General features: G+C 36.4%; 1 protein-coding gene across 3 annotated transcripts in view; it reads right to left on the reverse strand.

Moving 5' to 3' along the window:
* Positions 1-1639: 1639 nt before the first annotated feature.
* Positions 1640-15494, reverse strand: part of IMMP2L (inner mitochondrial membrane peptidase subunit 2) — a 414978-nt gene continuing 401123 nt past the window's right edge. For all 3 annotated transcript variants that reach the window (XM_064655971.1, XM_064655972.1, XM_064655970.1), the window contains one exon: positions 1640-2129. In XM_064655971.1, the coding sequence (XP_064512041.1) occupies positions 2010-2129 (120 nt within the window). In that variant the 3' untranslated portion in view covers positions 1640-2009. The remainder of the gene's footprint in view (positions 2130-15494) is intronic.

Consider the following 15494-nt stretch of genomic DNA (forward strand, 5'->3'; position numbering starts at 1 on the left):
TGTCTCCAACAGGCCTGACATAAAGTTTTAAAACTGTGCAATAAAAAATAATAATTTCAAATGTTTCATTTTTTTTATAATTCAAACATTTCTTTCTCTATAGCTAAACTAAGAGTTCAGTCGTTTCATTCTAAGTTTGTAAGTTCCCCTTCTGATGGACTTGAAGAACCAGTGATTCTCTTCCACTTCAGAGCAATCTTTCATGATTTTGAAGACTGTGTCTCAGACTCTGATGACTAAATGATAAACCTAAGTTCTTCCAGCATTTCTCATAGGTCATATTTTTCAAGTTTCTCTAAAATCATATAGTACATGAATGAAGGAATATGGTTTCCTACATTTACAGTCTGTACTGCTCTTTACAAAGTATGTATTCATAACAGCATATTATTGATTCATGCTCAACTACAATCCACTGTAACATCTAAATTTTCTATTTACTTAATCCAGCACGTGTACAGGTAATTATTCCCCTAGACTCTCTGCTTGAATTCAGATCACTGCACTCTAATAGCATTCTCTAAAATGATGGCAGTCTTTACAACCATCTTCAGACTTAATAGGCATATTCTCTATTTCATAATTTCATCATGTATACCCTATATATCCATATAAATTCATAAATATTTATAAATATATGTATGCAAATATAAATGAATAAATATTTCTTGAGGCATGTCACAGCTGAATACTTGGGACATTTAAACTTTCATAGCCTGTATGAGGTTAGGTGTATGGTCTCCATACAGACAAAGGAGCCCTGAGGAGCAATGGCAGGTGCGGGAAGCCAAATAATATCATGATTTAACTCTTTTGTGACTATTGCAGGAGTCATCAGACTGTGAAAGTCTCATCCTCAACCATGAAGGAGCACTGAAGCCCCTGCACTAGCCCCATGGGGGACAGCTAACACCAGGAATCAGTGGGGAGGGTGTCAGGGTTGCCCCACAGACTGGTGACATTGCCCAGAGGTGCAAGTTTTGCTGTGGGGTGCAGGGAAGAGCATTTTGGTATTGTGCAATGCTTGTGGGATGTTTACGAGACCAAAGTCAGTGAAATAGGGGTGATTTGGGGAGGGTCAAGTGTGGAAAAATAGAGAGAGAGAGTATGAAGGGAGTAAATTACATATAAAAGGTGCTGGTCTTTTGACACCTGAGCCTAATCATTGCAGTGTCTCTTGTCTCCTCATTAAACTCCATGTCTAGTATTCTTTTCTGGGTGTGGAGCTTCCTGGCTGTGTGCATGTGTAGAGAGGATCTGAATGACAGTGGCTGGAGTGGATCAGGAGTGGGAGGCCCATGTGCCTGGTACCAGTATGGGGTACCAATGAAGGTGTGCTGTCAGCAAACCAAATTTTCCAATTTTTCATATATTTGTCAATATATGTAAAAACTTTAGCAAATTATACAAGGAATATTTATATAAAACACTCCCAAAAAAGAAATTGGAAATAAGCAACATGTACCCAGTTTAATAATAAACATAAATTGCATTGAAAAACTTTTCAGCTACAGAAGTACTGATTCTGCAGTATTAGAAATTATAGGACAAAGTATATGAAGTTTTGAGTGGTTTGTTTTTTCATATACAATCAATTATATTAATAAAGGTTCTATTCTAAAAAGAAACAAGCTCGAAGTAAAAGATCAAAATATTTTATTGCAGGTTTTAATAGTTTCTTATCCAGAGAAGCACAGGCATAAGTCAAGCTTTTTACTGCTCTCAGAAAAAAATGAACATTCAATCCTTCTACAACCAGTTATTTCAAACGAAATTAACATACAATGTTTGAGATGTTAAAAATACACCAAACAACAGAACAAACAAACAAACATAACCCCCTTGAAGAACTTTACACTTAAGGTAGAATTGTAATATGTCACATGTATTTGCTGATTTGATACCCAATATCAAAGCACACTTGGCAAAGCTCTTAGAGGTGGTGGTACAGCCATTGCAACTCTTCCTGGTTAAACTTACGTCAGTGTTGTCCTGTCAGAACATTTAGCTCACTCCTGCTCTCTGTGCAGTGGTTTGCGCTCTGGAGGTAGCATTGGCTGTAACTTCTGCCAGCGTTGTGGAGGCCAGAGAATATGAGTAGCTCGAGCATGCAGAAGTCCAAGAGAAACCTGCAACCAAAATATAAACCAGAGAGATTATTACATAATGCAAATAAATTAAAACGTGAAAAATACTAAGCATGTGATGATTGTTAGAGCAATGGGAAAATATAAAGCAGAGAACTGAGTCCTCTCTCATGAATGTAATGAGGGGAAAAGAAAACTTCTTCAGTGACAATTTCTTTTTTTTTTTTTTTGATAAAACATTTTGTGGAATTCAAAACAGCTTGCTGAAATGCACTGTCTTCAACAAAGAAGAAATAGGAATTTTTTTTCATTTTCAAGAGAAACAGGAGAGGCATTCTTAATCCATAAAGCTTTTGGGTATTAGTTATTCTGGATCAAGAGAACAAAGTAACAGTATAGTCTCTATACTCCATATTAGGAACCACAGAGGGAAAAAAATATATACTTGCTTTATTCTTATGCTTTAATGATCTGTTATTGGCTCTTTTTCTGTAAACTCAGTTCTTCTCTTCCATTCCATTTCTCATTAAAAAAAAAAAAAAGTGATTTTAGTAAGCAGGTAACTCAGCCTTTTATGCAAAGAGATACCAAATAGTCTCCTAGGAATATCTTCAGCTAATTTTCTTGATTTAATTTCATAGGATTAATGTATATTCACCAGTTTCTCTCTACTACATAATCAAATCAGTGAAGTTGAAGTGGTATATATCTAATTCCATATTCTGTAGCTTGATGAAGCAGGTGCTGAATTACTTGAATATAATTTGGTAACTTAATAACCCATGATATCTAAAAGAATCTGAAGTAGATCATGGAAATTGCATGGATCGTATTTCTCTTGTTTGATCCCTTGCAGGGACCACTTGTTTCCCAGATTCATTGCAGCTTTTTTTCCTACATTTAAGCAAAGGACAGGCTGCTAAGTGACAATGCTTTTTCAATAGGATTGAGCAATATTTTTTTTATATCCTGACATACTTCTGTGTAGTTTGATTAATATTTATGAAATTCACAACACCTTTTATCTTAATTAGCCCAAAAAGTAGGCTGCAAATGTAATATTACCATGTTTTTTCCTTGAATATACAGCACGATAGCACACACATTACAGGCTGGTGCCAAAATATAAAACCACAGCAAATCCCACTGCTGCATATAAAATATGACAGCATTAGTACAGAGAAAAATGTTAAAATACTCTTTTCAAACACAAATAACATCTCATTTTCAAAGCTCTGTGTTTTTCTCAGTACATTGCTTGTTACTGATGTCAGCGGGAGGTCTGCAAGCAGACTGAGAATATAATAAATGAATCAAAACTTGTTTTAAGCTCAGGCTGGGAATAATTTTGCCCAGAGGATTACTACTATTGACCATCATCTACCCTGAAACTAAAAAAGAAATCTCCTTCCTATAACACCTGATTTACAGGACAACATGACTAGAGTTAAAAAGGAAAAACAGATATTTTTGGGTGATGGAAGCCTTTACTAAATAACAAATTACACTGATTCTATAGGACTTCTTTTATAGTAACTTATAGGTTCCCTTTAAAAGCACCTTTATGTTTGAATTTTGCAAACAACCTTAATAACTTTTTTCCATTGCCTATTATTATTCTTTACTTACCACACCAGCCATGAATTTCACTGAGGAAGAACAGAATTGTTTGCAGAGAATAACCTGCCCTTGTTAACAGGTTTACCCTAATCAAGGTTAGATATGGACAAAGGATGAACTGAGAGGCTACACTTTCTGTTGTAACAGTGAAGTACTGAAATAATCTATTAATTAATCACTTCCCTTACAGACATTATTTGCTTCCTTTAAGTAAAAAAATAAGTTTACCCCCTTGAAACACTGTCTTAACTATAAGAAAAATCAGTATTTTACAGGCACAAATCCTTTGAGGAACATATTTCATTTACAGACATGAGTAGGAGATGCCAGCAATCTAAATAGCTGGGGTTTACTTCTACATTATGATCTATTTGTTATTCTTGCTGTGGCAACAAGGCAATATATTGAATTGAATCTATATTATTGTTCCTAAGCCTTTTAGGTTTGTTTGGGTTTTTTTAAATAACCTTTGAATATTAAATTGAATAACTGAGAAGTCATTCTGTTAACACAGCAATTTTATCTACAAAATAAGTTTTGAATTAATAATACTGCTTTAAACTGTTATTGTGATAAAAGCATATTTCCTCAGAGTCTGTTGTTCTTAGTATGTTAGTTCTATGGAGACTGATTAGTTTTGGCACTGCATAGGAAAAGATAAGTCTAAGATTGATAGTGCTATCTGCAGTGGTATTTACAACAATCTTGCTCATTCTGTCCTAACAGATTGGGATAAATGCAGCTTTATTTCACTTCTCCTGGTACCAAAGTACAGGTACTGCTTTTCCACAATGGGAAAAGCAGCGTTCAGACTGTATATATGTAGCATGCAGTGGAGCACATCAAAATTTCTATGGAAATACAGGTGTTCAGTTTGGATCTCAAGAAAAGGAAAAGTCTAGATAAGGATATGACCCTAACAAGGATATTCAGCTTTCCCCCAGCATGTAAAGTCTACCCAAAATTCGAAATTCAAGCACTGCATCTCCTAGTTGTGAGTTCACAGAATTCCCCACAGATTTCTCCTTGCTTCTTTTTTCCTTAAACCTTCTTGATTTCACTCTAGTTCAAACAGCCAAGATTTCAAATTCTGTAACAACACTGCAACAAGGAAGTACAGCACCACTTAATATAATCTGAGAAACAGCAATGCAGAACCAAAAAACCCAAGCCTCTGTTTCTAAAGTTAGACTTCCTAACTGGTCAGTTTGCTAATTGAAAGTAATAACTATAGAATCATAGAATCAAAGACTACTTAGGTTGGCAAAGACCTCTATTTGGTCTTTGGATCAACATGAAAATCCTCTCTGAAGGTGTACTAGAATAAGTACTTGAATATGAATCTACTTCTGAAGACAAAGAAATACTATCTGACAAATCATCTTGTTTCATTGTATTTAAGCCTAGAAAAATGTCAATATTCCTTTCAATACCCCCATCTTCCGGTCTCATTAATAAATACTTAAATCGTGCAAATCCCCTACAATACCACTGAAAGAGAACAAATAACAGCTACCAAACTAGAAACAGAACTAAACTACAAGTGCTACAGTAATAGTAGTACCTGTGTACTTGAGAAATTTCATCAGTAGACAGAAAATTACAATTTAAAAGGCATATATCAGCCTCTGGTTTTGTAGAGAAACTTTTGCTTTAGTATCTTAAGCTGAGTTCTACTCTAGCAATATTGCGCGGGCCAAATGCTGTGTCCAATAATAAACATAGAAACACAAAAAATTAAAATTTTTCTCAAACCAAAAAGAGATAAAACAATACATAAAAATACAGTGTTTCAAAATATACTTCCTATTCTCTGAAGGACTACATTCTCATTACCTGTACTGAGCTTAGTAAAGAAGCTTATATATAGCCTTTTACATGGAAAGCACTATGGAACATCAGCTGTATTCAAAATTTTCTTCTCAAATTTTCTGTTTCGTAACACAAGGTCATCAGGGATGGGCAAGAGTAATTCTGTAGCATTAGAGGTCTATTCAGACCATATTGTGGTGGCTTGGGTAGTTGTTACTCCCCACAGAGGTTCTGAAATGTGCCAATACATATTAGGTGGAAAATTCCCTAATATGGAGAAATCCCGGGAGATTTAGAGATGGCACCATTTGAGCAAGCACAGAGCTTTAATGAAATTTTCCAAATCTAGTAGTTCATAGCCCTGCTATGTTGGATTCTGCTGCAGCCCGGGTTCGATTCCCGGTCAGGGAAACTCCCCCGGGCAGATGGAGCTCGTCAGCCCTGTAAGGCCATCCATCTAAGAGAAGGTCACTCTAAACAAACCTACGTCCTGAGGACCTCGCTGCCACCGTCCGAGCTTTGCTCGGTCCCAGCAGATGAACTTTAGGATTAAAGGGTGGGCTCAGTTCAGCGCACACTGTGTCTCACCTAAAAAATCCACTGCGCAGGCTGGAAGGGTAATGACCTTTCCCAAATCTTCGTTCGCGAAGACTGGCCATGAATGAATGTTGGATTCCAAAATTTGGAAATGAGAAAAAGAAAACTGCTAGGTTTAAACAAAAGCCTTGGGCTAACAGATACTGCGGAAAAACCTCCATCTAGAGTCCAGACAAGGATCCATTGATGTCACGAGTTTGGACTGTCCTGCCCAAGCCCGGAAAAAACCATGCCCTGATCTCATCAAACCTGTGCAGAAGACGTATTGTACCTTATCTCTCCCTTTCCGTTCCCTGGATCCTTGCATTCTGTAAACCCAAATTCTCCCAATATAAAATGGGGTTTCTCCCATGACGTATGTGTAAGACCCCAAATTTATTAACCTGGGTTTTTCCCTTATGTCATCCCCTGAAACCCCCTGTTTGTGACAAATTGTAATAGTTACAACCCCCTGTTGAATATGTAGACCCTAAACTCTGTAAATATGAACCTTTAAGTCCAATAAAGCGTTCCAGTTTCTTGCGTCCAAACTAGGATCGTCTTAGCTTTATTGACTGCACTGCCACCTATCTCCCATCAGTCAGTCAGCTGCAGTTTGACTATACTGATATCCTGAAAGAACTGGAATGACAAATTTGCATGGATGTTGAAAACTGTGTAAAGGGATCAGGTTAATGAGAAAGGTGAGAACCAGTTCTAGAATATTTCAGCCCCCAAAACCTCAAAGAAGTCCTCAAATAGAAACACTTAGGCAACTATGCAGTGTTTCAGCTATGACTCTAACAAAAATATATAGCATGGGATAGCTAACTGTGTCAAATTAGATTGCTTGTCTTTAAGAAAGGTTGTGACACTGGGTTTTGATATTAGATTGTAGCTGTAAAACCGTCTCACAGAGAATTGTCCCTGTAAATTAGTCTCTTTAAAAAATCCATACTTTAATAGAAAGTAAACACAATTGCTATTACATTTCATTTTTTGTACATGGTTGAATTTTGAAACAAGTACTGTCAAGTGCAGTAGCAGGAAAAGGGCTCAATAAAAATAAAATCCTGTGGATTACAATAAAATCCCAGAGAAACTAATATCTCTGGTAGAAGTATCTGGGATAATGAACAATGGCAGAAGAAACAAATATTCTCCACCTCCTTCTTTTATCAATCCAAGAATAACACAAATATGAGAATCAATAGATTATTTTGTAAATAAAATCATACCACAACACATGTTAATATATCATCTCACTGAAGGTTGACATAACAAGGTGCCAACTAGCTCATGAATACACGAAGAGTGATAATACATAGCGAAGTGCTGGCATATTCATTGTTCTTTCTTCTTCTAACTGAACAAATCAGGCCTAATGGAGCCATACAGGTCTAGTGACAAAGAATGCAGCCCATTAATTTTCTTACTAAGTGTTCTATTATAGTTCCATTAGTTTGATAGTTGAAGTAGCAGCTCCAGCGCCAGATAAAACATCCCATATGTGCTTTCTTTCACAGTGCTAGTATATAATCAATAAAGGCTCTTGTTAGTTATCAAATTTAGAAGAGCTTATTTAGATAGAAAATATTTTTTAAAAATCTGAACACATGTAAATGACAATTATTTTATTTTAAAAAAAGTTTTAAACAGTGAAAATAGACACTCATATATGATGCAAATTTCACATATATGTGCAGACAATCACAAAATAAGATGTAAAAGAAAGAAATATATTTCAAATTCAATGGTTGATTCCTAGAACGAATAAAATTTCCATGTTAGAACAGAGTAGCTGTCTGAAATTAGTATAACAACTGTGACTGCTCCAATCCAATATGGTTTTGCAATTTAAGCTATTCATATCAGAAGAGGTGGAGTCACTGCATCGTAATAAAAACTCAGGTTATTGATTGAACTGAAAGAAAATGTACTAAATACCAGAATAATTGAGTTGCATTCACATTCTTCTATCATGTCTACATGCTTATGTTAAGCCTAAAGTTGCAAAAGTGGAAAAGGTAGGAAAAAGGCACTGAAAATAGAATATATTTCACATACGAGATTTTTTTACAGTTAGATATGCAAAGACTAGTTAATGTTGAACCATAATTTAAATTCATAAGAGTAGGGCAGATTTAAATGAATTCAGTATAAAACAGTGTATTTTTTATTCAGCTCTTGAAGAAATCAGCTGTCAATGCCATTGACTAAATTAAACAGTAACAGTCTTGGTACAAGAATTTCACAAGCTGAATTCTATCTCAATGTATTTTCTTGGAATTGTCGTGGATATATTACTGAAAAGGACCCTATAGTTAATTAACTTCTTCAATACATCCCAGATTTTTTCTGTTTTTTCTAAAGATACTTTTTTAAAATAGAGATTAGCATATTACATTGCACTACTATTCTTTTTTCTTCAGTAAGTATAGCAATCTTGGTAAATATTCTTTCTTGCTTATGATTAAAAGAACCATTACGCTAAATAGGTCTTCCAAAGGATTTACAAACCAATCTCTTATTTATTTTAAATTTCTAGTAATAAAAATGGTGAAAGAATTTGCTTAGTGCACAGTATGATGTGCTTTGCATGCTACATATACATAAATATCATTTAAAAGTTAAAAGCTTTTTAATATTTCACTGGGTGATGCACAAAGTTCCCAGACTAAATAGGATTGTCACTAAGTCACATAACTCAACAGAAAAACAAAATGTACTAACAGCTCCCATGAAGGAGCCCCACATAAAAAGCTGTTATATATTTGCAATTCAACATTTTAAGAATTGATAAATCAAGTGGCAGGAAACAATTATTAAAACTCATTTATTATCTTCACCTAGAAAATATTAGCTAATTCCAGAATCTATGCATATTAATTATTCAGGACTACATAAAAGCCTTCAATATGAATTCCTATTCAACAACATATTGTATCAGTGACAACAGTCGGAAGAATGTCAGACTTAGTGACATTTTTCAGCTTACTACACTGATATTGATTATGTGCATTGTCTTTCCTGACTAAACAATTAGGGCACTACACAGAACTACTATACATTACAAATTCAGTTGATTTCCAGTTTGGTACTGTTGTGTGTCATTAATTTAGTTTCAGTTTAAAGCTTTTGCAAACGCAGAGGTACACTGTGATACATACAGGGGAAGGAGTGACCTAGTGGCTCCAAAACCTCACAAACTACCCAGGGTCTCAACTCTTCCTCCCACTACATTGGTCCTCCACAGATCTAACTCATCCTCCACAGGCTGGTGCTCAAGCAGAGGCAATCATGCCTTCTGCTCTGTTGGCCCTTCTCTGCAGTTCTCTGAGCTTCCAGGAGAGCCAGACTTCTAAATCCCAGCAGTGCTCTGGCCAGGGAGATTCACTGTGATGCTCTGTGTAATACGCAGGAGAGCCCTGGTGTGTTTCTGCTCTGCTTCCACCACACTCTCACAGATAAAGCAACCCTTAATGATGAGCGGTTAGTCTTGCAAAGCTGAGCAAAGCTGACAGGTGAAATTCCACCCAGTTTCTGTGGAATTCCACAAGTGTTCCAGGGATCATATGCATGGAAGCTGGGAGAATGACATTTCAAACTCATTCAAGATAACTAAAGAAAGAAAGGAGTCCTACTGTAGAAGGAAACAATAGGCTTCAATTTCTGGATACACTCAAATTCTTCTTCAAGAAAAGTGACATGAATAAAAGCCTCATGTTAGTTATCTCTTTCATTTAATTTATATTCTTCATACACTTTCTAAAAGCTCAGGAAAGTACCTGATCTCATGGGTCAAAAATCAGGGCTATTTATGAACTTAGAGAAATACCAACACTATACGATATCACGGAGAACACCTCATTTTGTGGGTGCCTTGTCTGTCTATTAGGAGCAGCTCCAGTCTGAGAGACTCCATCAGTGAGAACTGTGATGGGAGAGCATTGGGAGCAGCAAATCCCAGACATATGGGAAAGTCCATTATCTTAAATTTTCCTTGGCAGATACCTGGTAAGTCAGTCAAGGGCATGTTACAGTAATTATCAAATGCTGAGGGAAGAAAGAAAAAAAAGACAAAATAAAGAATGCCAGCAGTAGCAAGAAAAGTTAATTCAAGGGAATAGGTGAGAAATTACCTCTTAATTAAAACAAAATGGTACAAGAGCTTATAACAGCACAACTGTTACTGGGCAAAGCAAGCCTTTTCTAAAGTTAGGAGAACTCTTCAGAGATTTTCAGTGACAGCAGCTTGTATGTTAAGCAAACAGATCCATCAGCCTGCTCACTGCTTCTACAGGTTTTATCACATCTTTCAGTTTTAGTTTTATTCTGATACAAATGAAGTTGTTGCAATTTGATTTCCTCTTACCTTAAAAAGACGACTGCTCAATAGAGTATTCCACTTAACCAAATATTTTTAAAAAATCCTACTGTGAGGCTTGCCTATATTTTCTTCTAAAATGGCATACAGAAACAGTTTGACTTACAGAAAACATGCTGTTGGCAATATAAGCTGTGAAAAGCAATGGGGAGTAAATATTCAATGAGCAGTTGGGATATCAAAATGTCATTAAATAGCTGCATGATATGTTATTAAAATTATAAAAGATTTTTTAATAGAGCTCCTTGTGTGAGGATGGCTAGAGCTCATCTAAAATGGTAAATTTCATCAAGATAATTCTGTATACATAATCTCCCTAAGCTGATTTCATGGAAAAAAAAACCCACATAAATACTTCTAATATATAAAAATATTTTTCTCCCCCATCTAGCTATAATAATAGTTATGAATTTAAGAACATTATATACTTTCTCTCTTGTTTTTATCTGATTTATTCTGTATTTTTGTTAAAATTATGAAGAAGCAGATTAAATGTACAAAAGCCAGACTTTACTTGGAAAAAAACCCTCTCAAAACCATTAATATATTTCTTAGTCAACCTTACAATTATTTAGCATTCTGTTTTTATACAATAATGTGACATTTGCCAAAATACAAGGCTTCTTGGTATAATTCAAATCATATAGCTACCCTTTCACTTCATAACAGAAATTATGATTAAATAATTGACACTATATACTTATGAATATAATTTCCACATCCTACATAACTAATCCTCTTCACATTCACTTTTTTCTTCTTTAGTTCTCTCTTGATTAGCTTAAGATAATGGTATAACAGGTTTTGCAGAGGAAAACAGGTTTCACAAAAATAAATCGGAAGTATAACAAGATGTATATCCTTATCAAGATATATCCTTAAGCAAATCCTATTGCAACTCCTTCACTCAATTCTGAATCTAAAAGGATTGTACATATCACATGTGAAATGACTAATCCTCCACAGAAAACTCCCTCAGCAAGGGAACAACTGTGTTTATGGAGAAGGCAGTTTTATAGAGCAGTGACATGACAGATCAAGTCCCCAGGCCTGTCCTGTGCACCAACAGCCCCAGCAGACTGATTGAGAGGAGGGGAAGGGGACAGGCAGTCAGCTCCTTTTAGTTATGGGGACATCAGAAAAACAAGGAAGAATGGCAGGAGCCTATATATGAGCTCCCTGATCCTTGCCTTAGAGGTCCAGTTAATTGGCTTAAAGAGAGGCACTACCTTCTGCCATTTGAGATATTCCAGGAAACCTCTACTGGCCACTGTGCTTCCTCATTCAGAAGGGCACAGGCTTCTTCAAAGTCCTGTGCTACACCTTCCAAAGGAACATAAAATTTGACTAAGATTCACTAGGACATAGGAAAAACAGTTTTGTAGACAACTAGAGTTCTCCCATGCCTCTCTTTGGGATGTTTGGTATTCTTCTTGGCAAACACTCACCAAATTATTTTTTTCTGTTTTCCCCTTGGTCTCTAGCCTTCTTTGATGCATCCTTACAGAACAATGCAGGATACTATAAACCAAATAACTGAGTCACAGGCTGCACCCTTTCAAAATAAAAAAAGTTACCTTCATCTTTAGCCAAATACAGTAACCAGTTGTGGCTGGAAGCCAGGTGCCTTCCAAAGCCTCTCTATCAGTCCCCTCCTTAGCTCGACGGGGGGGAGAAAATATAACAAGAGGCTCGTGGGTCAGGACAAGGACAGGGAGAGATTGCTCACCAGTTACCATTATAGGCAAAACAGTCTCAGCCTGGGGAAACTGACTTATTTCCAATAAAATCAGGAAAGGGTATTGAGAAATAAAACCAAATCTTAAAAGCACCTTTCCCCCACCCCTCCCTTCTTCCTGGGCTCAACATCACTCACAAATTCTCTCCCTCCTCCCCCCACACCAGTGCAGGGGGACCAGGAATGTGGGCTCCGTTCAGTTCATCACACATTGTCTCTGCTGCTCCTTCCTCCTCAGGAGGAGAACTACTCACACTCTTCCCCAGCTCCAGTGTGAGGTCCCTCCCATGGGAGACAATCCTCCACAAACTTTTCCAGTGTGAGACAAGTCCATCTTGGAGCTGACTGGCACTGGCTCTATTGGACATAGGGGATAGCTATCTTGATGAAATTTACCATTTTAGAAGAGCTCTAGCCATCCTCAAACAGCTTCTCACAGAAGCGCCCTGTACTGTCCCACCCTCACCCCAGCAGAACCTGGCCACACAAACCCAATAGACACAATTTATTTAATCCACTACTTTACCATCAAGATCTACATTTATCTCAAGGAAAAATTAAAATTTGCTCCAAAGCCATACATGATAAGCAAGAAAGTAGTGAAGACTAATGAATTCAGCTCCCTGCATATTTAATAACATATTCTCTCATAGTCATAATCAAGCCATAGTTCATCAAAGCATGTACTGAACTTTAAATATTCAAGTAATACACTTCAGCACATTATTAAAATTAAGTAAAATAAAATAAATAAATTTCCAGTGAGCTGATGATCTAGATTTATTAACTCTTTAAATTACTCAATCTTTCAGATTATATGTAGCTATTAAGCTATTTTAGCAAGATATAACCACACAGAACTGCCAGGTCATCGGTACAGAAAAAGAATTAGCACACTTAGGATCTGAAAGTTATAAATGTTAAAACTTAACACCCCTAACACTAATTCATTACATGGAGCTCTTTCACTTCCAGTAAGAAAATCAATGTGATTAAAATTCCTTTTCAGTGCTTACTTTTATAACACACTTGCATTCAAAATATGCTGCAAATCCAATCCTTATTTTGTACCTCAGTGTTTTGGGTGACAAAAAAATCACATTTTTGTCAGCAGCAGACTGTGTATGCATTACCATTGCTACAATGCCTGAAGATCCAAGTACTGTCTCTGAAATTAGCTGAGGAGACAGCAGTAGTGAAATGTGCAGACAGCAAAGTCTGATACATTTTCATCAGTCTACTCTGGAGAAAATATATTTCTGTATATTTACTGAGCTGTTTTTTCTTCATCAGGATCTTAGCACTCAAAGCAGATGACAAAAGTGCTCTATATTTTAATGAGATAGTTCATCTTCTAGCTTGCTAGAGTACTAAATTTCCATCAGCTATAGGTAAAGGCAATGGAAAGATGCAATTGTTTTGCAATGGATGTTTGGCAGCCTCTCTGTAGCATCTTTGTTTTCCCATGACTGCACAGCTTAAGCAACCCAGTTTGAGCCTGATAAGAACTCTCCATTCCTGTTTCCAAAATATTTTTTGTATTTTCTTGTTCAATGAATCTAATGCACATTATTCTTGAACAGGCAAACCCCCAAATCTACAAAGAAAGGCTTCCATGCTTTATTCCAAATTTCTCACAGTAACCTAAGTTTTCATGCTGTCTGGAGCCACACACAGACAGAGGTGAATCTGAACCTGCCTTGGCCTCAGAAGTCTGGTGGTAGCACTATTAGCCCATTGACTTGCTAATCAGTCTTAAACTGGAGGCTGCCACACTGTGTTTGTAGACTTGAGGATGTGATTTTAAGCATGAGTGAAATATATATCATTGGTCAAAATCATGATTCTCTAAACTCAGCAAGTAAGAAGATGGAAGTTAGAAGCTAATGATAAAGTGTGATTCTTATGAAATGTGAAGAAATGCAGGCCCCGATTCTCAAGAGAATTAGAATAAGCAAAAAAAAAAAAAAAAAGGAAGATGTAGATACTACTTAGAGACTTTTTATGAGAGTTTAGATTTACTTGAACAACCAGCATCCTGAAATTAGAAGACTTCCTCCCCAAATATCAGTAATGATACAAATTCAGTGAGCATTAGCTGGAACTAGAAAACATTCCCAGTTAGTACTAACATATTAAATAAGAGGGCAAGAGCTTGAAATTTATACTGAGCAAGACTAACCTTGAGCATCCATGGCAACAGCAGAGACCAATGCAGCACCTGCTATGTTCTGCAGCAAAGCAGCTCTCTCTTCGATCTCAGAATACTACTTTACATCATCTTTCTTCATACTGTCTGCAAGATCTCAGCTGAAATTAATTCAGAGCTAAACTAAAGCCCTTTAGTACACATTTGCGTAAGACACTTTTTATGTACAGATTTTATCTGGATAGAATCCTGAGACTTTCCTCCCTCTTAAGTCTGGCTACGACTCCTAAGTGACCTCTCCTGTGGTGCCATTCTGGCAGGTTTGTTAGCCTTCCCACCTGCGTGCCAGCTGGCCTCAATTATTCATCTGCAAGACATCCTAGTTGCTACCTGCTAGCATTCCCCAGGCATAAGAAACTACTAACCTTCCTCCATTGCTGGGCAAAGTAGGACCCAGCTCCAGTTTCCAGACTCTCTGCTGCCTAACTCCATTACACAATGGGAAGAGAATCCACTATAAATCACCGAACAGTTTTTTATGAGGGAGGCTCGAGAGCAAAGCATAATCACAAGCAGAATGTGGACAACAAGGGACACAGAAAAAATTTTCAAGAGAGATTAATTTCCAAATTCAGCCAAAAGGTGAATTCTCCAAAAAAAAATCTGAACAAATATTAATTCTCTGGCCACAGAACACCACCCTAGATTAGGCTTTAATTGAGATTAATGGGGCACGCCTTATCTCCCTTGTTACTTTTTCAAACTTCATCTAGAAAGCCATGTCACCTGTCTGATTGCAAAAAAACCCCAGATTGTTATGGTCATCTTTTAAATCATAAAGAGTAAGGCATTTTAAAGAGAATTTGAGATTCTCCTCAAAATAGAGGTAAAATATACATGAAATTTGTCAAATATGTATTTTATATACTATAACTGTTCAGAAAACATAACAGAAAAGGAAAATAATAAAAGGTTTATTCTTAGAATATTTCAGTGGGCCTCAGTTATTAGCTTTAGTGATTAAAAGAAGTTCAATGCTTTTTGATTTTCAAATGTCGAAGTTATGATACATTCCAGTTCTGTTAAGTAAAACATACTCATGCCCAGCTCCTATGACTCTATGTT

The sequence above is a fragment of the Pseudopipra pipra genome, chromosome 5 (genome assembly GCF_036250125.1).
Source record: "Pseudopipra pipra isolate bDixPip1 chromosome 5, bDixPip1.hap1, whole genome shotgun sequence".
Classification (NCBI taxonomy): domain Eukaryota; kingdom Metazoa; phylum Chordata; class Aves; order Passeriformes; family Pipridae; genus Pseudopipra; species Pseudopipra pipra.